Source organism: Microcebus murinus, chromosome 9 (assembly GCF_040939455.1).
Source record: "Microcebus murinus isolate Inina chromosome 9, M.murinus_Inina_mat1.0, whole genome shotgun sequence".
Classification (NCBI taxonomy): Eukaryota; Metazoa; Chordata; class Mammalia; order Primates; family Cheirogaleidae; genus Microcebus; species Microcebus murinus.
In genome coordinates this window covers 76,593,168-76,619,407 of record NC_134112.1, presented here as the reverse complement: position 1 = coordinate 76,619,407, position 26,240 = coordinate 76,593,168, and the positions used below count along the sequence as shown (strand labels likewise).

General features: G+C 33.6%; 1 protein-coding gene across 3 annotated transcripts in view; it reads left to right on the top strand.

The window, feature by feature from the left end:
* IQUB (IQ motif and ubiquitin domain containing) overlaps positions 1 to 26,240 on the top strand; it is a 58,398-nt gene that overhangs the window by 17,134 nt on the left and 15,024 nt on the right. For all 3 annotated transcript variants that reach the window (XM_076006588.1, XM_076006589.1, XM_076006590.1), the window contains 3 exons: positions 2,227 to 2,437; positions 12,698 to 12,873; positions 19,957 to 20,127. In XM_076006588.1, the coding sequence (XP_075862703.1) occupies positions 2,227 to 2,437; positions 12,698 to 12,873; positions 19,957 to 20,127 (558 nt within the window). The remainder of the gene's footprint in view (positions 1 to 2,226; positions 2,438 to 12,697; positions 12,874 to 19,956; positions 20,128 to 26,240) is intronic.

Sequence of the window (26,240 nt, the reverse complement as noted above, 5' to 3'; positions counted from 1 at the left end):
GACTGGGTCTCGCTCTTGCTCAGGCTGGTTTAGAACTTCTGACCTTGAGCAATCGGGTGCACCTTGGCTTCCCAGGGTGCTAGGATTACAGGCGTGAGCCACCACGCCTGGCCAACAACTGTGTTTTGATGTCTTTAAAAAGTTGTTTAATAGTGCCCAAGTGAATACATATTCTATTAATTTTTTTTTAATTTCAAAAATAAAAATTGTGTCATAGTCTTTTGTTGGCTCATTATATTGATTATATTTATTGCCTTTCATGTCTCTCTGAAAATGTTAACTATAGCTAGTCTGGTCTTGTTTTTTGTTGTGTTTTGATTTACTCTAGCAAAGTAGCGTGACAACTTTAGCAGTAGCATCACCTTGAAGGCTTCTTAGTATACAGACTGCTACATACTTCACCTCATAGTTTCTGATTCAATAGCTCTGGGGTGGGGCTTGAAAATTTGCGTTGCTGTTAATTCTCCAGAAATTCTTCTCATTGAGTGAGAAACCTTTTATGAATATCTTATTGGTTCTTCTCAAATGTTTGGTTATTCTTAGGTGTGTACTGATAGTGTTTTTACAATTCTAAATGTCCAATATGTTAGCATGTTTATTTACCACAGTCTGACCAGTGATTTTAGGGGATGTATAGAGCTTGATTCTGGGAGAGAGCTAGTTTTCAGGATAGGGGGCTGTTTTTTTTTTTTTTTTTTTTTCATTCAGGGTCTCATCAGCCTTCTGGGACACTAACCACTCTTGCCTAGGAAAAATATCTCTGTTTTTTTTCTTGCCTAAATTGTTTTAGAGTAGCCTCTTTTTTTTATTTGCATTTTTAAAGCAGTCACCTGGTTAGTCATCATTCTGCTCAGAGCATCCTCCAGTTTGGGGCTTGAAGCAATCTTAGAGGCACTTCTGTATTTTCTAGTGTGCCCTCCAGTACAGGATTAGGTTATAGATTCTTACTTCAATTTATTCTACCTGTCTCTTTTCTTGAAGGGATTTTTCAATGTTTCTATTCCTTTGAGCGACCCTTTCAATATGATTCAGTATCTTTATTGATTTCTGCTTTATATAATTTTTCTGTAATTATCAGGCTTTAGGATGAGGGAAAGGGATATGCCATGCATATGCTTATGTTCAATCTTGATCCAGCCTCTCCACATTTTACTTTTACTTAAAAGTTTAGTAAATAAAATTATAAGGCCAGGCGCGGTGGCTCACGCCTGTAATCCTAGCTCTTGGGAGGCCGAGGCGGGCGGATTGCTCAAGGTCAGGAGTTCAAAAAAACCAGCCTGAGCAAGAGCGAGACCCCGTCTCTACTATAAATAGAAAGAAATTAATTGGCCAACTGATATATATATAAAAAAAAAAAAAATTAGCCGGGCATGGTGGCACATGCCTGTAGTCCCAGCTACTCGGGAGGCTGAGGCAGGAGGATCGCTTGAGCCCAGGAGTTTGAGGTTGCTGTGAGCTAGGCTGACGCCACGGCACTCACTCTAGCCTGGACAACAAAGTGAGACTCTGTCTCAAAAAAAAAAAAAATAAATAAATAAAATTATAAACTTTCTCAGCTATATCACAGACCTTTTGAGGGCCTAGTACTATGCTATACTTTCATACATAGTTGTATTTTATATGATTCGATAAATACTTGTTTGCTTAAGGCTTCCCTTTATCTAACCTACCTTTGGTGGTTGCCACACATACCTACCTGCTGTGTGTTTTGGACATACAATTTGTTTTACATACTAGCCTAAACTAATTGCAATTAAGATGAGCTTGAGATAATTAATATTTATAACAATAATAATATTTATTGAGGACTTGTGATATACCAGATTTGGGCATTTAGTTTATATGCATACTATTATGCATACTATTATCATCACTGTTTTACAGATGAGGATAATAAAGCACAGAGAAGGCAAGTAACTTACCCTAAATCAAACAACTAGTGAGTAGCAGAGGTAAGATTCAGACTAAGTTTTACTCCAGAGTCTGTGCTCTTAAGCATTATACTAACATCCTGCTATGAAGATGTATCTGCTAGATTTCAAAATCACATAGCAGGGACATGCATTTATCCATGGTTTTTATGTTAGTATATGTGAGAATATCTGAAATAGAGCTAAAACTAGACTCTTAGTGTTTTGTTCTTCTTGTAAAATTGGAGTTGAAATAATCATCATTGCCTTTGTTTATTGTCTGATCAAAAAGTGTCTAGTTTTGATTTAACTACAGGTGATAGTGCTACAGACTTACTACAGGCAATGGCATGCTCGAGTTTTGGTAGAGGGTTTAAGAAGACAGAAAATGTTGAGATTGGAGTGGGAAGCACAGGAAGAAATAAGAAAGATAAGAGAAAAAGAAGAACGGATGAGAATGGACTATTTCCGGAGGTATAATCCTAAAACAAGTGAAGACTTTGAACTTCTTTATAACGCACTAGAACGTAAGTTTGACATAGGCTTTGCATAAAATATTAATTTAAAAAATTTTCAATAATAGTAGAAACAGGTTTACTGAAGAAAAAAGGAAGACTTTATTATTTTAGGTAGATGTCTTGGGAATCTGGACTAGAGAATTTAGAAAGATGAATAATATCTTACATTCGGTACAAAAATTAAGGCTGAAATGAAATTGGAAGTGCTTTAATATTAACAAAAAACAAAATGTACATACTGCTCTGTTAATTATGCAGGTTAGTATATTATTTAATTTAATTCTTATCCATGTGAGATAGAGAGAGAAAATACTGTCTAATCTGGTTTTCTGATGGTTTTGGGAATTTGTGAACTCAGAGATGACCTGTTTTTTAATCCCTCAATCCAGCATCCTGTCTGTTGTTGCTCTTTAGAGGAGGTGCTTGGCAATACTTTTTAAATTTCCCTTTATTAATAATAATATATAAATGTATATATATATTTATGTATATATTTTTAATACATTGACTTTCATACCTTATTTCTTCTACAATGTGTGCTAGTTGTTGATAAATTAAAAGCTTGAGTTACTTGAACAAGTCAAGCACTCTTTACTCAGGGCAATAGAGACACTATTTCCCTTCTTGGAGCCATTTCTCCATTGCCTATCTTCTGATCTCAGGTTTATTGTCACCTATTCAAAAATTTTTGTGACTGAAAATATAACTTGGGTATTCTATTGTTATCTCACGGTTCTCCTTGCACACAATACTTTCCATTTATATCGCCACAATTTGTAACAATATATCTTTTGTTTAACATTTATTTCTACTACTGTATGAGAGAATAAGCTTCATGAGGGAATGATTCATTTATTTTTTGATGAGCTCTTTTTTTCTGTGCTTAATTCACATGGCTAACAAATGTTGGTAAAATGAATGAATGAATGAATGAAAGGAAGAAACCCAGGGATGTAGTAATGTAACTGACTCTAGCTTCTGCCTTGCCAGTAGTATCTGTTAAGGCAGAAATAACTGGGACAGAAGAGTTATTTATTACATTAGATACCTAAGAGTGTAGAAATTGGACTCTTGGAAGATATGGAAAAATTTAAAAAATTAAAAATAGCCTCAACTATTATTGGTAGTTGAATGGGGTACTATTATCCAAGGAAATAAGTCTTGGATTTCTCTCTGATTATTCATAACATTAACTTTAAGCAAATTTTCTTACATGCCTTTGATTTTTTGTGTGTGCGCTATGTGTCCTATTACTCAAGTGACAGTTTTCTTTTGAATTGGATACTTTTTTAGGTGTTAGATATTGGGTTTATTTCAATAGCTGTAAGATAATATGCACTTTATCAAAGATGTAATTAAACACTAGGTCTAATAAACAATAATTAATACATTTATCTTTCTGGTAATACACAAAATTGGGTGGCTTTAGGAATGGTTACAACTTCACGTAGTAGTGTTTGAGGTAACTGTTAAACCTCCTCCCTGGACTTGCATGTCTATTTCCCCTTTACTCCTAATCACTGATCTCTGGAAATACTCTTTGTTTTACTTTAAACTTCACTTCTACTTTCCTTTTCTCTGTCAGATCATAACAAAGGTTGTTTCTAAGTGTTGGTAGTTTAATAGAGAGCACTATTAGCCAGCTGTCTGTGAAAGGTCTTATTTGCAAGTATAAAACTAAAGTTCTCTTAGAGCAGAGTACTATTAAAATATTCCAAATTTATGTGTGAATAAACTAAAGGATACCATTGTTATTTTTGGTCAACATGTAGCTGTGCAAATAATATAAAATATGTTGAATGAGGTTCTGCCTTTTCTCCTTATTAGTGTTGTTAACTAAGAAAAGTGACTCCTTGTAAGCCTCAGTTTCTTCATCTATAAAAAAGAACTTAATAATTTCTGGTACATCTACTTCAGAGGGCTTAATAAAGTAAAAAATATAAAATATTGTATTTACAAAAGTACTTAAAAAGTACAAAGACCTATGCATGTATGAATTACTATTAATTAATTTTATATAGAATTTCTATATTAAAGTAAAACAGATATATTTTATGTTAAGTCCACACATGATTTGTATGGAGAAAACCAAAAATGAAACAAAAGAAATTTATATAAAAAAGATACCTCTCAGTTCTTTCTAGTTCTAAAATTCTAAATTAAAACCCATAGAACAAAATTTTAAATTTCTCTTTTGTTAAAATCTCAGGTTCACAAGCTCAATAATTTATATTAGTCTTTAATATAGTTTTCATTTCATAATCATAACTCCAGTCTTTGAAATTGCTGCCCTCTTGTGGCTTATAGTGACAACTGTATAGTTTGAACTATAATTCCTAATACAAAGCTTAACTTTTCCTCATGGTAACCTATCCTTTAGTAATAAAAGCAAAATGATATATCAATTTAAGAAAATAAATTTTACTGTATAAGATAATATGTTAAAGACAAGGCTATATACGGGCAACACTGTTTGATTTGTATGTCTTTTTAAAAATAGCAATATGTTGAGGGTGACTTCTTTCATTGATCTGAATTGTCACTAGAGTGGATAGTTGGGAAAAAACAAAAAAAACAGATGCTAAACATCCCATATTCTAAAGAGAGCCTGCAATAATTGGGGTTGTTTTGCCCATTTAAAAAATTTTATATAAACGAAATTATAAGGAATGACTTTTTTTGTATCTGGCTTTCAAGACTGAATATTGTATCAAGGGATTTATCCATGCTATTGTGTAGTTGCAGTTAGTTTGTTCTCATTTCTGTATAGTATGCTATTGCACAAATGTACCACAATTTACTTACCCATTTTACTGTGAATTTGTTTTTTTCTCCTCAGTTTTTGGCAGCTACAGGTAGTACTACTACAAACATCTTTTGGTGAAGGTATATATACATTTCTCTTGGGTGTAAACCTAGAAGTGGAATTGCCAGTTCATAGGATATGCATGAGTTCAGCTTTAAGTGGATCCTACTAGACTCTTTTTCAGACGTTGTGCCAGTTTATGCTTCTACAGGAGAGTATGAGGGTTTCAATTGTTCCATCATTCTTTCCAATATTGGGCCCTTCTGTCTTTTTCATTATAGACATTCTGTAGGGTGCTGTTACCTTGCCTCATTTTTGAGTGAGGATTTAATAGGTGAGATATCAGGATAACAGTCAGTGAAAGATAACCTCTCTCCTTCAAAAATAATCTACAAAAGAAATAAGGTTGGGGCCTATTTTTTGGCTCATGGACCACTCAGCAAGATCAAAGGTATAAAAAGAGATAGGAGAGAAGATTTGAAGAGGTTAGTAAAGTGGTTTCTTTGGAGAGAGTCATTGCTGTGCTTTGGGGTGAGTGTGGGTGGGTTGTGCTGTTTTCTGACTAAATGCTTAGAGAAAGGGAGCCTTCCTTGGGAACCTGAAATATGTTTCTTGTGTTTGGGAGGCACAGACTGGTACCTAAACTTTGAACAGGATGGTAGGTTGGGGTCGGACTCCAACCTAGGAAACCTCTAGAGCTAGAAGAGGGCTGACAAATTTTGATATTGAATAGTGCTGCTGCATTGAGATTACAGCACTTCCAGGATTTTTTGAGTATATATGTATGTGTTTGTCTTTTATCAAAAGGGGAATACACAGTAGAGAGAGCAATAGAGAGTAGGAGTTTGACAATGTGATTTGAGGTCCTCTTGGGTCTTGTTTAATAGGGCCCACTGGAGAAATGCAGGGATCTTGTCTAAAGAAGCTTGAAGTGAACAGTGGTATCCTCCATAAGCGGCTACCTGAAAAGATTTTGTCTTTTCTCTTTTTTTGCTGATTAGTCTGGCTAGGGATTTATCAATATTACTCTTGTACAGATTTTTCTCTCCTATTTTTTCTATTTCCTTGATTTCTATTGTTATTTTTTCTTTTATTATTATTGCCTTTATTCTGCTTACTTTTGGTTCTATTTACTATTCTCTTTCTAATCTTATATTGGAAGCTGAAGTCATTATTTTCAGATTTTCCTTCTTTCCTAATGTAGGTGTTTGGTGCTATAAATGTTCCCCTAAGTAGTACTTTGCCTACATCCCCCAATTTTGATATGTTGAGTTATAATTTTCTTTCAGTTCAAAATAGTTTCTAATTCCTTTTTGATTCTTCTTTGACCCAGGGATTATTTAGAAGTATGCTATTTAATTTCTAAATATTTGGGGATTTTTTAGAGACATTTTTTATTGATTTCCACCAATTTAATTTTATTTTTGTGGAAGAATATACTGTTGTATAACTTGAGTCCTTTCAAGTTTATTGGAGCTTATTTTAACAATCTGAATATAGATTATACTGAAAATATTCTGCATGCACTTGAGAAAAATTTGCATTCCATTATGGTTGGGTGGAGTGGCTGATAAATGCCAATTAGGTCAAGTTGGTTGATAGTGTTGTTCAGATTTTCTATAGCTTTACTAATTTCCTATTTATATATCAATTATTGAGAGAGGGGTATTGAAATCTCAGACTGTAATTGTAAATTTTTCTATTTTTCTTTGCAGTTCTATTAAATTTTGCTTTATTTATTTTGAAACTGTCTTATTAGATATATAAACATTTGTGATTGCTATGTCCTGTTGTAAATTGAGACTATTATCATTTCGAAATGATCTTCACTATTCTTTACAATATTCTTCACTGTGAGATCTACTTTGCCTAATATTGATATACCCTTTCCAGCTTTCTTTTGATTACTGGATGATATATCTTTTAATCAAAGCATGGTCTATCATTTTATCTTGCTATTTTTAATTTCTTTGTGTCTGTATATTCAAAGTATGTTTTTTTATATGCAATATATAACTGGATCTTATTTTTCAAATGATCTCTGACTTCTAATTGAGATATTTAGACCATTTATATTTAATAAAATTATTGATATGGTTAGCTATAAATCTTTCATCGTGCTATTTGTTTTATATTTGTCTTTTATTATTTTTAAATGTTTATTTCTTGTTTGTATTTATCTGCTTACTATGATGTGTTTAAACTTGCTTACATTTATTTATTTTTATCCTCTTTGGAATTTCATTACATAATGAGCTTGATAATCTGTGATATTTTATAAATTCTGAATAATTCTTAGCTGCTATCTCTCTCTATTACCTTTTCCTTATTTTCTCTAGTTTCTTGTCTTGAAAATCCTGTCAGACATATCTTGGCTCTCTTTTCATGCTATTCTTCATTTTATTTTTTATCCCTTAGTCTCTTTGTGTTGCTTTTTGGACAATTTATTCATATCTATCTTTAGGTTTACTAATTTTCTATTAGGCCTTTCTAAATTGCTAACTCATCCACTAAGCTTTGATCTTAAAAATATAAATATAATTTTTAAAAGTTTTATTTGACCCTTTTCAAATTCATTTGATGTTTATTATATTTTACATGTTTTTTTCCATTTTAGCAAATAGTTATTTTATAGTTTTAAATAAAACAACTTTGTTGCCTGAACTTTTTGACAAGTCTACATTCCTGCTGATTTTTACTTATCTTTCTTAACCATTTCGGTACCAGCATCGACTATAGTTGATAGCCACAGATGAACGCGCACAGCAACTTTAGCCAACAGCCTTGATATGAAGGTGCACAGCTGAGCGTCGACTTTAGCTGACAGCCGTGATATGACTTTTCTAATTTTTCATTTATCAAAATAAAATTGTGAACATTTAAGAATAACAATGAAAACATATATGTATATGTTCTGATTTACCTATTCTGATTTACATTACAAGTAAAGCTGCCTGTAAAGTAAAAGAAGCTTTCAGTGCTTTAAAGCTTTCCTCATCACACAAGAGCAAAACAATTCATCATCAATGCACAGCACAGACTATCGTGCAGACTATGAGTGCCAGCTGTGGGCAAGGTTTCGCGGCCGGTGATTGCTGTATCGAAGTGGTTAATGTTTTAAAATATTGAATGTAATATATATATTATAAAGTACACAAGTCTTAAGTGTATAGCTTTATGAATTTTTACATATGTAGACACATTATATAGCATATATTACATATGCAAACATATATATAGCATATATAGCATATTATATATAGCATATATATAGCATATATATAGCATATATATAGCATATGTATAGCATATGTATAGCATATATATAGCATATATATCTAGCATATATTTTACATATATATAGCATATATTATATATAGCATATATTTTACTTGTGTTAAAATATAGAATATATTTATGCCCCAGAAGTTTCTCTCATCTTCTGTCTGGGTCAATACCCCATTTCCACCCCTGAAACCACTAGTCTCAATTCGATTGCCAGATAAGTTGTTCCTGTTTTTGAGCTTCATTTAAATGGGATTGTGTAGAATATTCTCTTTTATTTCTGACTTCTTTGCCTCGGTGTTATATCTGTTTTTCATACATCATCCATGTTGTTGCTTATAGTTCTAGCTAGTTCTTTTAAATTTCCACAGAGTATTCCATTGTATAAATGTACCACAATTTATTTATCTATTTTCCAATTGCTAAATGTTGCTTCTGATTTTTGTTTTTTATGAACAAAATTTTGATTAATATATCTTACATACATTTGTCAGTGGATATATGTACTGTCTTCAATATTTTTAAACATTACATTGTAAACTTAAGTGAGCTGAATTTTTTTCTTGTTTGTTTGAAATTCCTGGAAGGCTTAGGGTGAAGTAAGCCTTACACAAGCCACCTACTTGTTACCCTTTCTCGGCCTATGGATATTTTCTTTTGTACTGAAGGTAGACTTTTTGGGCTTCCTTACTCTGTATGTGAGGGGGAGGTGGCAGGGGAGGAAGAAGGGGAGTAAAGACTCAGTTCCATACGGGTTTTCTTTACTTTCTGGTGAAATCAGCTCTTCTTTTAGAAAGGTGTTTATTATACTTTCCAAGTGTTTGGCAGTGGTACTTTTTTTTTTTTTTCAGAATATATATAGAAGTTTCTGCTCTACTACCTAGTGATAGAGTTACTGCTGGTTATTGGTTTTCACTGTATTTGGAACTACCTTGAGAGAGAATCACCTGGAAAGGCCTTTGGATGAATCCTGTATCACAAAGATGTTAAAATACCCTCAGCCAGAGAAAACTTCTGTAGTGAGAGATTTTACTATGAAAGAAAGCAGTATACATATGTAGAAGTGTGTATACATGTCACAGCCAACAGCACTTAATGAACTCCTATCTATTGAAGTTCAGCAAGTTAGTGAGTTACAGCTATGTTGGCATTTCTGCTCTGAATGATTTACTTTACTCTAGTTATCAGTGAACAGAACACAAGGAAATAGTAGCTTAAAAAAAGATGACACACAGCATAGTTTATCATTTTGTCAGGCTTGAAAAATTCTTCTGTGGAATGCTGATTTCCTCTATGAAGAGCAGGAACTGTTAGTTACTGCATATGGTTTAAGACAAAATTGTCATCGTAGCTACAGTCTATTAATTTGTTGATCAATGTTGGACTTTAGCTGCAAATGAAAACCTGTACATCACTTCACAGAGTTCCATTTGTCCTATTCCAACATTTATGAGTTATTTTTGGCGACACTTCTTCAATTTCCAAGCAATTAGGAATATTTGTTTCAACTTTTGTTATGAATTCAAGTTTAATTGTATTGTGGTCAAAAAATGCAGTTTGCAAAATTTCTGATTTTTACTTCTACAATATGATAAATTTATATAAATGCTTCATAGGCCTTTGAAAATAGGATATGTTTTTATATTTTGGTGTTCAAAGCTTGATTTATATAAATTAAATATATTAATCATACTATCCAAATATTTTATTCTTTTAATACTAGTTTTACTTGACTGTCATAGGGGATGGACATGCTTGAAGCTCTGATTCAAGGGGGCGGGGGGGGAGCAAGGGCAATATATATAACCTTAACATTTGTACCCCCATAATATGCTGAAAAAAAATTAACACATTACTATTTTATTTATGTTTCTATAATATAAAATTTACTCCCCATAGTTGTGTTTCTAACCAGTAGAAGTTTTCTTTATTTCTGTGATATTCTTTATAAACATTCATGACAGGCCTTTCATCATAAAATTTATCTTCCACTTCAGAGATTGAATTGTAAGGTCTTCCCTCCAATTTTAGATAATAATATTGCTGCTTCTGCTTTCTTTTTTGTTCATGTTTGTCAACCTTTTATATTTCACCTTTGGTGTCACTTTGTTTTAAGTGTGCCTCCTGAAAACATCATGTCACTAGGTTTTTATGAAATTATTCTATTTTATTTCAACAGAGAAATATAAGTATAACCATTTCATATTTTTCAACATAACTATTATGCTTTGTTTTGCTTCTCTCATTTTGCTTTCTGCTTTCTTTAAAATATTTTTTCTGTCTTTTTTGCATAAACTATTAAACAGTAATTTAAAATGTTAGGCATTCTTCTGAAAATTTTTCAGACTTTCTTAAAGCAAGTTAAACTGTCAAATAGCTTCATAGCTTACCCTTTTTGCTAGTTATGAGTCACTTAAATTGGGGTTTACCATTTTCTACTACAATGTTCACTTTCTGAGATGGGATGGCAGGAATTTAGGGGACGATATTTGTGCTCCCTTTTGACAGTGTGTTCAATTTATTCAATGGTATCTGTACTATACCTTTTAGAAATTCCCCAAAGTTTCTACCATAAGCATCTAATTCGTCTCTAATTTTCAGTACTGCTTCAAGTCTCTATATCTTCTCCCCCATTTCATATTTCTTTTACTATTTCAGTAGGGACTTAGGAGAGAGAAGGTAGCAACTTGTGTAGAAGCCTCTATCTTGACAGAAATTTGGTGTACCATATTTTAAGAGATACTGTAAGAAACCAGAGGAGCTTGACTTGGATGTGATAAGTCAAATGATATACAATTTAAGAAACGGAAGTGTGTATATTTGGAGAAGAGAAAACACAAATAGGATGTGGTGGCTACCTTCAGATACCCAAAGAGATACCATTTGGCCCAAGAAATAGACTGATGCTGTGTTGCCTCACAAGCTAGTACTAGGACCAGGATGGGCAAATTAAACTTGTCCAAGCTAAGAGGAGGACACTTTCTGAAATGTGTGGTTGAGCAATTTAATTTCTAAGTTTCTTTCCAATGCTATTCTTCTGTTAATGTAAATAAGGTTAATGTTTTTGAAACATAAAATACAAAAGAGTTTTTGTCCCCAAATTTAGTATACACAAAAATTGAATGGAACACTTGTTAAAAGTTTATTATCTGAGCTCAGATATTTTGATTTATTTAAGTTTGGGCAACACATTCTTTATTGTTAGTAACCAATGCTTTGAAATATCATAAATATTATTATAACATAGTGCATTGGTTTGAGTAAAGAGTAAATGCGATTAGTTAAATGTTTATCCCATTTGCTGCTATAATTTAGAGTTTTGTAAGGAAATGGAAAATGGTACCTAAGTGAATGAAGAAAACAATTGAAGTCAACAATTCTACATAAAACTGTGTCAATTAGGGTCCTACAGGAAGCTGACACCAAGAGAGTTGAGTTAGAAGTGAAAGACAAAGGGGAGAGGGAGCAGATAAAGGCAAGGAGAGTCTTTAGGTTTAGATGAAGTTGTCACCTGTGGAAGTTGAGAGAGAAAAGGAAAGACAATAGGGTATAGAGAGTCTCAAATCGATACAACTGTAAGCAAGTCTAAACCAGTCCAATGGTCAGCTTTGATATGATTGACCAAGAAGTTGGTCAAACATGGCAAAAATGCCTGCTCACTGTTGGGCAGACAAGGCAAGGCTCTGATTCCCTCATGGCTCTCAGTCATTGATTGAGAGCTTTGTTGGCAGAGTGTGGCTTCTGCTCCAACGCTGCAGCAGATCCGAAGTGCTGTAGCTGGAACTGTCAGCCACCTCTACTCCTCGTGCGAAGTATTCTCTTGAAGAGAGATCTGAGCAGTGTACATACATTTATGGCTGCCACAAAACCCGAGTCTTATTTTTTTCAATGCTGGGGAGTGCTCCTGCTTCCTTGAAGGTATAATTTGACATTGTTTATACTGATCTCCTTTGACTTCTGTTTCTTTAACTCTACTCCTATTGTTTTAAATCTCTAAGCTTCCATTTCATCCTTTTTACCCCCACATCAGGTGTACAATATGAATGATTCTATTCAAGTATAATTTTGTTTAAATTGAATCAGAAATAAAAGATATCTTGTCAGAATGTGATGGCAAAAATGCTCTGTAAAGATGTGGGATTTTAAAAACTCAAGAGTCTTTCATATTATTTCTCTAGTCTGGAGGCGTGAAGAAATTACACGCATTAACCAATATTTCACTGGAGCTGAGAGGAAAGCTGCTTTGTGCGAAGTTCTGGAAAAAGAGACTCAGATAATTGCTTCCATTGGGAGACATAAATACATTGCTTATACAGAGAGGCGGGATACAGCAGTGCAAGCTTTTTTGGATAAGGTTAGTGAAGTAACTACTATTTAAATATGAATGTATCTATCTTGAGTTTAAAAATGTGGAAAAATGAACTAAAGGAGAGAATTATATTGTGAGAATTTACATGTATTTTGTTTAGCATTTTGATGACATATTTCTTTAAATTCTGTATTTTTTTCTCCTGGTGTAGCTTTAGATTTTAACTGCAGCCTAGAATAAAGATGGACAAGTAACATGAAATTAATATATTCTCAACTAAAGGGATTTGGCCATGAAAGAAAAGATGGAGACACCATTCTTGTGACTGTTCATTTAGATTTAGGCTGGCTATATAAATTAGATGAGTTGCACATTGTGATAAAATGAAGAGTATTAAAGTCACAAAATGTCTGGGTCTGAGGTGCCGCAATAGTTAGCAATATGGGGGAAATAGCTATAGACGTGTGTTTTTGCATTTGCTTACCACATCATTAACTGACTGCAAATTTCTGACCAAAAGAATATATAATTATTGAAAACCATGAAAACATATAATTAAGGGAAAAACTAAAGTAATTACCCTTTTTGTGGTCAAACTGCCTGTTCGATTTTGAATAGCCTGTTTCCATAGTGACTAATTTCCTTTTTTAAACCTGATCTTTCCAAACAATTTAAAGCCAATCCAGCTACCAAAGAAAAGGGATGAATTTCTCCAAGCTATTAGCTTGTAGTAGTTCTAGGTCTATGACTCTTATTATGTAAGAACCATTTGTTCTTAAAAACTATATATATTTTTTTGATATTCTAAATGCTCTCCTCTCATCTTACTTACACACTCTCCTATCTGATCTCATTTCAATTATGGCTTTAACTACATAAGACTTGCATCCTGGAACTCCCTAAAGTTCCAGGCCAGATCTCTCTAAGGAGCTTCCAGATTGCTGTTGTCATTGCTCTTTGACTATCCCAAGAGTACCCCTCAAGTTGACATGGCACCTCTAAGTCATATGACCTCACAGTTTTTGTCCCCCTCACCTCCAAACTGATCTTATTCTCTGACACTCACATAACCTGTCTCTATGAATATTGCATCATCTACTCAGTTGCTCTAGACAGAAACCTGGGTGTTGTTCTTCACTTCCCCATTTAGTCACCAACCTGTTTGTTCTTCTACTTTAATATCTTCTTAATTTTTTACTTCTTTCTTTCCAAATTGATTGCCATTATCTGTAGGGAAATGGCTCTGCCATGGCACCCTGATGGCCTTGCATGTATCAAATAGGCCATATAGGCAAAGACTTGAACCATAGCTAATCTGAGTCTTGTTAAAATCCCTTGTGATCCCCCTGGAATATGAAAGGCTGGGAAGCTTCTGAGGAGATGCTGTGAGGCAGCTTTCTCTCTTGCCACTCTGTCTCCCCTAGGATGGTTTTAGAACTAGTGTTCTAAATCTACCATCACGCCAGCTGATAAACCAGTTAATCTCATCAATCCCCAGGCTAATTCAGGGAAAATGGACATTTTAGCTGAGACAAGGGGATTTTACCTTAGTTTTGACCAAAGTGTTGCACTAGGACAGGAAAAACACAGACACAGAATGGATCAACTAGCTTGAGGACAATCCCTGATCCAATTATTTAAGACTGGATAGCCTAATTATCCAGTCTTTAAAAATATTGATTAACAGTGATTGTTGGCCTGCTTCTAACCTGTTATAATAAATTAAAAACTCATTTCTACTCTAATACAAAATCATTTTTAATCATTTTTTTTGTATATGATGCCATACTAAGAATGAGAGAAACAAGATAAATTTTACAGCCTTTTGATGTAAATACTTATATGATGTGTATTTCTCTTTATGCCTGTCTACCTCCTCCACCCCCATGCCTAGCATTGTCTCTAATATTCAGGTAGAGTCAGTGTTGATTTCATAAAATTTGAATGAAATAACTTATTATTCTCTAGTGTTTTTGGTTGCTATGAAAAAATACCTTATAATTAATCCCTGCAGCTAGATAAGTTCAGTTTTTTTCAGATGTCAAAACTAACATCTAGAACTCTATGCAAATTTTAAGATCTACATTTAGCACCATAACATATAGATATGTAAAGAGAAATATTTACTTTCCTATTATTTGGAAATAATGTTGGAGAATACAGGTTTATGTTCTGGTTTTAGTTTAACTTCATTGAGTCCAAATACTATGTGGCTTATTGAACCAATATTTTATTTTTAATCTTTTTATAATATAGAATGTCTCTGAATAATGAATGATGTGATTTTAAATTAGTCCAATCAAAGCATTGAACTAATAAGTTATAATAGACCTATACTAAGTTCTCATTCTTAATAAAAGACTGACTCAAAAGACTTTTTTGAAACATTAAATAATTTGTAATTTTAACACATCAAACATTAACTTCCACAGGTTATCAAATATTAACATTTTAAAGGTTGACAGAGGTGAAGAAATTCAGGTCGAGAAATTTGTATGAAAAATCATCATCTGGTTTCTAATATATCTTGGGTGTTCTTTACTTGTTTGGGTAAAGAACTCAATGTACCTATGTAAAGAGACCATTTGAATTTCTGTAAGAGGTTTTCCCTAGAGTCAAGGTCATGTATTTCTTTATTCTCTTTAATTTGTACAGCACTTCTTATAGTCACAAGCTTACAAAACTATAATTGGCGTTAGCTGTGTCATTTAAACGCTTTTTCTCCATATTCAGGTGGCTAACAGCTAATGGGATAGAAAAATACCCCCACCTTTATCTGAGCACTGAATTGAACAGGGGTGCGCCTCTATGGCTGAACAAAACCCATTGGCTGTATAAAAGAAAAGTTGGTCACTACCCGGCAGCTTTTGGTGGGGCGCGGAGAGGTTAAGGTTATCCATAATTTGTGGCCTTAAGGACCTGAGAATTAATTTAGGAGGAAGAAAAGATGGACTCTCACAGTGCAGTCATTTCTTCTCTTCTGTGGAAGCCTGCTGCTCTCAAGGGTTTTTGTTATCTCTCCACCTCCCCTTCCTGGAAATGTGTTTTCCTGCTGTTCTTCTGTTTCTCTCTTCCAGAGTATGTGCTGTCTCATTTGTTGGCAGCTAAATGGAATTTATTACGCTCCTATTTTCTGAGTCAATTTGAGAACATGATTGTTGTATGTCTCTTATTACAGCCAAAGCTTTCAAAAGAAAAAAGGAAATAGGAAAAAGAAATAAGCAGAGTTGACGTTTTCCTGTGTGAGAATAAAAAACACCTTAAAGCCTGAAATTAAAAAAGTCTAGACTTGAAGACCAAGTTATCAGTGTTGGCAGAAATATATCCAAGTATAAAAACAGCTTTGCTGAACAGATGTTTTTATATCTTCTCAGTGCCAGCTTTAGGGAACTTGAACTTCAAATCTAGGATTATTTGATTGTATCATTCAGTTCCCTTTAATCTGGGTAACTTCTAGCTATTCTTCAGGCTTTAGTCTATTTACTTTTCACCAAGTAAGTACTTCCTAGCAACCCGTAGTTGCCTATTTATCTGCAATCATAAAATATGTCCACCTTTCATTTTAATTACTTTTCTTACCTGTACATCCCATGAAATTTGAAATTTCTTGAAATTAGGACAATATTTTTATCTACTCAGTGTCTAGCACACTGACTAATATATAGCAAACACAGTGAATATTCATTGAATGAATGAATGAGTACTGCAGGCCCTATGAGATAAACAGAACTACATGAGAAATTTATTTCTCATATCCTTTTGGGAGAATTAGAATTAACATACATAAAACTATTATAGAGCAATTTGGATTCAAATTTCATTGCCCCTAGTGACTGAAATAGAGACACTGCATATTTGTGTGTGTTTATGTGTGCCTGTATATTTTTACAAGTACAATAAGATTTCAAATACAAGTGATATCATTGATCCAAATTATAGTATTTAATGGAGGAATCTTTATGGAAGAGATAAGGTTTGAGTTTAAGATTGAAGGATGGAAAAGATTTGGATATAGAATATATTTGGAAAAGTCTAAGATATGACCACATTATACTGTATTTGATTGGCCTAAAAACTTGGAGGGAAGGTAGAGCTAAATCAAGCCATCAACTGAAAAAATATCATGAAATAAATAAACTAGGCATTTCATAAAAAGGTTATTATACTTGGATTATTATAGATAAAATAAATTACTACCCTGTAGAGTAAAAGGTATTGTCCACATTACTAAAAGAAAGCAAATTACATGTAATAGAGCTACCTTGAAGAAAATTGCATGCAAAGATTAAGAAATTAGTTCAACTTTAGAATATTGTAACATGAAACTTAGCCTAAAAGAATGCTTATTCTTTAAAACTTTAAAAAAGACAACAGAATAAATAGACAACCCATAGAATAGGAGATGATATTAATAAATATACATCCAACAAAGTGCTAACATCCAGAATCTGCAAAGAACTCAAATCAGCAAGAAAAAAACAGCCCCGTCGAAAAGTGGGCAAAACACATAAACAGAGGTTTTTCAAAAGAAGACAGACAATTGGCCAACACATGAAAAAATGCTCAACATCATCAGGGAAAATGGAAATTATTAATAAAACCACAATGAGATATCTATCACCTTACCTCTGTTAGAATGGCTTTTGTTAAAATGTCCAAAAACAATAGATGCTAGCTAGCATGGATGCAGAGAGAAAGGAACACTTATACACTGTAGTGGGACTACAAATTAGTATAGCCTCTATGCAACACAGTATGGCAATTCCTCAAAGATATAAAAGTAGATTTACCATTTGATCCAGCAATCCCTCTACTAGGTATGTACCCAAAGGAAGTGATTTTATCAAAAAGATACCTGCACCTCAATGTTTATTGCAGCACAATTCACAATTGCAAACATGCAGAATCAACCTAAGCATCCATCAATTCTTGAGTGGCTAAAGAAAATGTGTGTGTGTGTGTATATATATATATGTGTGTATATATATATATGTGTGTGTGTATATATATATACACATATACTACATTTTATATATATACATATACTACATTTTCTACATACTACAAGAAGTACTACTTAGCCATAAAAATGAATGAAATAATGTCTTTTGCAGCAAATTGGAAAACTGGAGACCACTATCCTCAGTGAAGTATCTCAGGAATGGAAAAGCACCACATGTACTCACTAAGTGAGAGCTAAATAATGGGTACACGTGGGCTCAAAGAGATATAAAGGACACTGGAAACTAAGGAAAGGATGGGAGGGGTGTAAGTGATTAAAACTTACTTTTCAGGCACAATGCACACTACTTTGCTGACTGGCACACTAAAAGCTTTGACTTCAGCATTATATAATGTATCCATGTAGCAAAAACATTTGTACCCCCTTAATATTTTGAAATAAAAAAATAACAAAACTTTCAAAAAGAGCTTTGAAACAAGCTTTAAACTTCGGTAACACTCTGAGGCTTACCCAAAACAAGGCTATATCCATTTGAAAATTATTTTCTTTCTAAATGATAATTAAGTAATAAAATATTTTATTATTGAGCTATTTCCCTTTTATAATCCTTTAATCAATTTTACTTAATTCTATCAGTCTGCTAATTAACAATACATTATTTAATATTAAACTTATTCTCTAATAATATAAATTAATTAAGGGACTACAGCTTCTTAGTTACTGGATTACAACTAGAATTGAGAATTTTAAGTTTCTGATGAAGTTCCTAGCTCTGAACAACATTCATTTTGGCTTTGATTAGAATATGATGCCATTACTTTGAAAACATATCAAATATATTGAATAGTTGTCTTTAAGAGGTAATTTGCTATTCTCAATGTAATTTAGCTAGTATGAAATGTAAAAAATTAAGGGTAAATTGATGTTGTAAACAAAAATTCCTTGCAATACTGTCATTCTAAATACAGCCTAAAATTAATTATGACTCTGTTTGGCTAGTCTATATTTCTGGTGATTTGTTTCAATACATAGAGATTCTACTTAAACTTTAAATTGTATCATATCTAAGATTTAAATGGTTGGAAGCATGGTATATATTGCACTATATGGACCTCAAAACAATTACCAATTAGCCTACAAAAACATCCAACATTTGAACAGCTAACAAGAGTGATCGACATAGCCTTGTTTCTGAAAAATTATAATCAGGTGAAGAAACTGAGCAGCTTTATACCATAAAGTAGAAGAGCAGACAGGCAGCAAGTTCTCACTGTGAAAATTCTAGGTGAATGCATCTTCTCTAAAAGTCTTGATAGGAGGGAACATAACCAGTGGCAAGCATAGAAGTACCAGCATTAAAGATTATCCTGGTTACTCTGAGTCTGTAAAGGACTCAGTTTATCTCCTGTCTCTAGTCTCTGAATTCTTAACCTGGAAGTCTTCAGATGAACTTCAGGGTAAGTGAACTCTATCTTTGGCCCTTTATTCTGGAGGTGGGCTAGACTAGAAGGCACCAAGCTAGATCTGGAAACAGGGAGTAAGAATCTTAGCCAGTGTCAGGGAGGCAGGGACCATAGCACTGCTGTGATAGCAATATGGTTGTATCACTATGGACATTATCTGCTTTGTGAAGAATTTTGAACTTGTTATAGATTTATTTTTTATATGACACCAAACCATAACTTACAGAGTCCCTTTTTTGATATATCCTTGAGTCTAAATAATTTGAGGATTGTTACAATTGCTTCATAGAAGTTGCCTTTAAGTGGCAAGGCATGATCAAGACACACTTATGTCCACTCAATATAATTGAACCAATCAACTTATTTTCAGCATTCCAATTGGCATGCTTTTCCCCTCATAGGGTTAATGAGTAAGTCCATATATCCATCAAGCTATTCAACATATAAATTAGTAGTAAATCTTGAATCTTGTGTGTTTGCACTTCTATAGGCTGAATAGCTCTCTCTCTCTCTCATAGGTTTTCTTTTTCTAAAATGCTTTCCCTTGCCTGGTCTACAAATTCATCAATTAATTTTCTTAAGTTTTAGTGATACTTTTAGTCATAAAGTACATTATATTAAGTTAAACTTTTAGTAGAAGAAACAAAATTGCTATTTTTTAGCCTTTAATTAGCTGATAATTATAAACATATGATTTTTAAGTGTTCAGCTCCGAAGACGTGGAGAAGAGATGATGGCAAAATAATTGAGATGGATACACAGTTCACCATCAGAGCCAGGGAACTACAATCCATCTATAAATGCATTATCCTGAAAAATATCTCTCAAGATGAGAGGCTGGATGTACTCTTAACTCTTAAACACACTGTGAAGGTATGTTAACTTTCTCTTAGTTTGGGGATAGAGTCCACTATTAATAAAAAAATTTAATGGAATACTAAAGGAAAGTTTTGCATTAAGTATTATTTTGTTATAAGTTGAGAAGTATGTGGTTTATACATTAATATTTATCTAAAAGTTCTCAAAACATATACTATGATACATAATGTACATATAGCATAATGAATATTCTAAATGTAAGTATATCTTTATGCAATAAATGCAAATGTATGCCAAATATATAGCATGAAATTAATACTTAGTTCAATGAAACAGCAATTACCATCTACATACTTTGACATTTTTAAAGACAAATTTATTTTTATCAGTTTTAAAGCAATACCAGTGTATTTTTATCTTTTTTTCTTATCAATTATTGATTTTCTGTGTTTTTAATCCTCCTTTTAATGAAAACAAAGTTAGTGGATGTCACAGGTCAAGTTTTCCCAAGAAACAGACTCTGAGACGAGATTTGTATTTCGGAAGTTTATCAGAGAGTGTGATCAGGATAGCTCCTGTGAGGGGAGAGAGATGGCTAGATTGGGCAGATGGAAAAATTAAAATGTGGTGGAGTCTCAGCAATGACATCAGCCAGTGTCACTGGGAATTCTGAAACTGGGAAGTCCCTCCAGAGTTGTCCTGACTTTTTGCTCCCACATTGACTGTTTATTGGATGTGGGATGTGATTTTGGATGAGATATCTTTCTTCATGAGACGAGATATCTTTCTTCATCAGATGAGATATCTTTCTTCATCAGAGAGCAGTTCTCAGAAAGAGACTTATTTCAGAGTTGTCATCCAACAATTTACCAGGAGGGGGAGAATAAGTGCTTCAGGTCTGGCTACAGCATATACCACACATACTGCTGCTTGGATCTACTTGCTTCATGTTATAAGTTTTAAGAGTGGCTCCTCTTAATCTGAATAGGCCCTTCTTTTCCTGGAGAAATTTTGGGAGCAAAGTTAATAAGAAAAGCTACAGCCCCTATTGTAGTCATTGGCTTTTAGGCCACAACAGATACTCATTGTCTCTTTTCTCTACTATCCATTTTAGACTTTCTTCACCCTCAACTAGCAGCACCTCAACTGATCTAGGTGGCCCACCTGTTGGGGTGATTCACACCTTGAGAGGTCTAGATCACAAGTGAAGCTACTAGACTTCCATTTCCTGTCAAAATCAGGCAAAAGTATATCAAGAAATGACCATTATCAGGGTGTCAAACATATCCTTCTCTGTCTCGATTAGCTAATAACAGCACCACTGCCTTTTGAAGATCAGGATCTATAAGTCTGGTGACACTTTCCTTCCCTAGGTCTCTTGGCCTGAAGAGCCTGGGCATGAGCTGTAGCTCAGAGTTTAATAAGATTCATGCTACATCCTCTGCAAGAAGCATTTTCCCTCCAAGAAATAGGACCTCTAAACTTGAAGAGTCCAGAGTTGCAAGGACACTATTATGTGCCCATAATAATTAAAAATGAAAAATTTAAACTGCTAAAAAAATCCAGAATCTTTTAACATGACCAAAAATAATTCCCCAAGTAGTAAGTGGAGCCATTTCTACTTTCACTCCCTTTGTTCCCAGGGTAGGGCAGTTTCAGGGGCTTCCATGTGGTCTTCCCCATCACATTAGCTCTTACCCAACATTTCAAAAAATCAAGGGTAGGGAGGCTATACCAACTATTAATTATTCTATTTCAATTGTAGATTTAAAGATTAGGGAAATGAGTTCTGGGTGGTTCTGTGAACCCACTAGATCATTTGTGAGCTGGATATGGGCCAGGATTTCATTTATTGTTTTTTCTGCACACCCCAGGCTTTCATAGGATCCTGGGCCTTTATACTCTCACAATGATGAGTCATTTGACTCGGGATGTCCCTGAGAAGAAAGCATGATCTTTCAACAGTGTTTATAGCTCATGGTAGCTATGTTCAGCCAAGATGGCTCTCTTCAGCAGAGGGCAGACCCAGAGAGAGCCTCAGCTAAGAGTTGTCAGCTGCTACAAGCTGCATCTGGGAGACAGGGTGCTTCAGTGCTGAAGTGAGGGTAATCTGGGAAGCACATCACAGCATTTACTGCAATGGATATGCTCTTTATATTAAAAGAGGAAACCTGGTAACATTAAAACCATTGGTATAATTCTTGCATTTTATAACTCAAATTGCATGGAATATTGGGTATATATTATGCTAATATAAATACATTAAATGGGCAATTCAGCTAACATATTTGGTTTCTGAGCTATGCTTTTGACTTCTCAAGTTTAATAAGATATTTGACATGCTCTCTTCAGTATGGCACAGAGATATAGATTGTTTCTGAATGATCATCTGTGTTAACTAAAGTTTATACATAAGCAAGGGATTGGATAACTGCATGATCAGTCTGTTTTGGTCATCAATATGACCAAAGTGCCAGAGCATATAGGTATAGATAACCTATTGATAGTAAGTGGTTCACTATAAATAACAACTGAAAAATGTAATCCATATATAGGTCCATCTAAGTGACTGCATGATTGCAAACCTGAGAATTTTGCAAGCATAACTTTTGGATACCCCACATAGGTTCTTTGTTCCCTAAATACAATGAACTCCTATTCTGTTAACATTGTGTGCCTGTTCTCCAAGACGCACAAAATTCTTATTAATAAAACACATTAGGTAGTTGAGTAAATGGTTCTTGTCTTGGGAGACAAATCATAGGTAATTTTCATTTCTACCCATCTTGAAAGCAGAGACATTGACTGCCTTTGTTCTGGACTAGCTTTTCAAAGATGTTTGTGTAGTAACCAGCATCGGAAGATAGAGATAGTTAGGTAGAGAGAAAGAAGCAATAGGTAGAAAGAAGCAATAGGTTCAGAGGTAAGAAATAAGCATGATATTTATAGAAGGCAGTAAAAAGATGAAGAGAATACAGTAGAAATCCTATTACCTGACATAATTAGGTCCAGTAGTAGCTAGTTAATTTTAAAGGTGAAAGGATAGTTTCATAAAAGATAAATCATGCATATATTAATGTGTTTAATGTGAAATATTCATATGTACATTTAATAATATTTTGATATAAGATTAGAGTCTTTAAGCATGACTCAAATTCTGATTATATTCATTTATGGCTACATAACTTTAAATATGTTATTTAATATTTCTGACAATCAGTTTTGTCATTTGTAAAATTAGTTGCTTTGAGAATATATATAGATGTGTGCATATCTATTTACATGTATTTTATACATGTAAAAGCATATAAACTTATATATATTTCACTGCCTTATAAATAAGGGGCTCTCAATAATTAATAGGTGTTATTTTGATGACAATATTATAGACCAGTGAATCTTAAACCTCACTGCACATTAGAATCTCCTGGAGACCTTGAGAGAACATGAATGAATATAGAATAAATGAAAATGATTTCTAGGCCCCATTTCAGAGCAGTTAAATTAGATCTTTAACTGTGAGGGCAATATTAAAATCTTTTAAAATCTCCCTTAGTTTCTTCTAAAGTGCCACTGTGGTCAAGGACTATTGATGCAGACTCTTAAATTAGCTTTACCAACTACGTATCAAAAAGTACAGAAGAGTGACATTTTATAGTTACTGACTTTACTTTCTTATTTATTTTTAATTATCAATTTATTAATTATTTTAATTATTATTTTCACAATTATATATATTTGTAGGGTACATGTGATATTTTGATACAGGCATACAATGTGAGTTAATCAAATGAGGGTAATTGGGATATCCATTTATCATTTCTTCCTGTTAGGAACACTCTAATTCCATTCTTTTAGTTATTTTAAAGTATATCCTGATTTATTATTGATTATAGCCACTTTGTCGGGTTATAAAATATTATTCATTAAAACTACCTAACTATAATTTTGTACCCATTAACCATCCCCACTTTATCCACCCCTCCCCACTACCCTTCCCATCCTTTGGTAACCTTACCATAAGTCTACTCTGTGTCTCCAAGAGATCAATTATTTTTAATATTTACCTCCCATATATCAGTGAGAACATGCAAGATTTGTCTTTCTGTGCTTGGCTTATTTCACTTAACATATGTTTTCCAGTTCCGTGTTGTTGCAAATGGTAGAATTTCATTGTTTTTTGTGGCGATATAATATTCCTTTGTGTATATGTAGCACAATTTCTTTATCCTTTTATCTTGATGGACACTGAGGTGATTCCAAATCTTGGCTATTGTGAATAGTGCTGCAATAGACATGAGAGTACAGATATCTTTTTGATGTAATGATTTCCCCTCCTTTGGATATAGACTCAGCAGGGGGATTGCTGGGTCATGTGGTTCTATTTTCAGTTTTTTGAGGAACCTCCATACTGATCTTCATAGTGGTTGCACTAATTTACATTCTCATCAACAGTGTATGAAGGTTCCCCTTTCTCTACATCCTCACTAGCAATCCTTATTGCCTGTCTTTTTGATAAAAGCCATTTTAACAGGGGTGAGATGATATCTCATTGCAGTTTTGATTTGCATTTCTCTGATGTTGAGCATTTGTTTTCATATATCTGTTGGCCAGTTGTATGTCTTCTTTTCAGAAATGTCTATTCAGATCCTTTGCCCATTGTTTAATCAGATTATTTGATTTTTTTCCTCTTGTGTTGTTAGCACTTCTTATACATTCTAGTTATTAGTCCCTTGTCAGAGGGGTAATTTGCAAATATTTTCTCCATTCTGTGGGTTGTGTCTTTCCTTTGTTGATTCCTTCGCTGTGCAGAAGCTTTTTAGCTTGATGTGATCCCACTTGTCCAATATTGATTTGGTTGCCTGTGCTTTGGTGTTATCACTCAAGAAATCCTTGGCCAGACCAAAGTCCTGAAGCATTTACTCAAGTTTTCTTTTAGTAGTTTCATGCCTTAGATTTAAGTCTTTAATCTATTTGATTCGATTTTTGTATATAGTAGAGATAAGGATCTAATTTCATTCTTCTGCCTACGGATATCCAGTTTTCCCAGCACCATTTATTGAAGAGACTGTCCTTTCCACAATGCATGTTCTTGGCACCCTCTTAGAAGATGAGTTCACTACAGATGTGTGGATTTATTTCTGGGTTCTCTATTTTGTTCTATTGGTCTATATGTCTATTTTTTTATGCCAGTATGATGCCATTTTGGTTACTACAGCTCCGTAGCATAATTTGAAGTCAGGTAATGTGATTCTTCCAGTTTTGTTCATTTTGCTCACTATGGCTTTGGCTTTTCTGGGTCTTTTGTGGTTCCATATAAATTTTAGGATTACTTTTCTGTTTGAAGCATATCATTGGTATTTTGATGGGGATTGCATTGAATCTGTAGATAGCTTTGGGTAGTAAGGACATTTTAACAATACTAATTCTTCCAATCCATGAGCATGAAATATCTTTCCATTTTTTTGTGTGTCCTCTCCAATTTCTTACATCAATATTTTATAGTTCTTGTGATAGACATCTTTTACTCTTTGGTTAAATTTATTCCTAGGCATTTTGTTTTATTTGTAGCTATTGTAAATGGGATTGCTTTCTTGGTTTCTTTTTCAGCTTGTTTACTGTTGGCATATAGAAATGCTACTGATTTTTGTATGTTGATTTTGTATCCTGCAACTCAACTGAATTTGTTTATCAGTTCTAATCGTTTTTTGTGGAGTCTTTTGATTTCTCTAGATATAAGATCATCTCTTCTGTAAACAAGGATATTTTGATTTCTTTCTTTCCAATTTGGATGTCCTTTATTTGTTTCTCCTGTCTGATTGTTCTAGATAGAACTTCTAGTACTATTTTGAATAATAGCGGTAGAAATGGGGAACCTTGCCTTGTTTTAGATCTTAGAGGAAAGGCTTTCAACTTTTCCCCATTCAGTACGACACACTTGCTGTGGGTTTGTCATATATGGCTTTTATCATGTTGAGGTAAGTTACTTCTATACCCAGTTTTATTTTTATTTTTTTTATTTCATCATATTGTGGAGGTACAAATATTGTTAGGGGTACAAATATTGCCCCTGCCCTCCTATACCCAGTTTTTGAAAGTTTTTATCATGAAGAAATGTTGAATTTTATCGAATGCTTATTCAGTAACAATTGAAATGATCATACGAT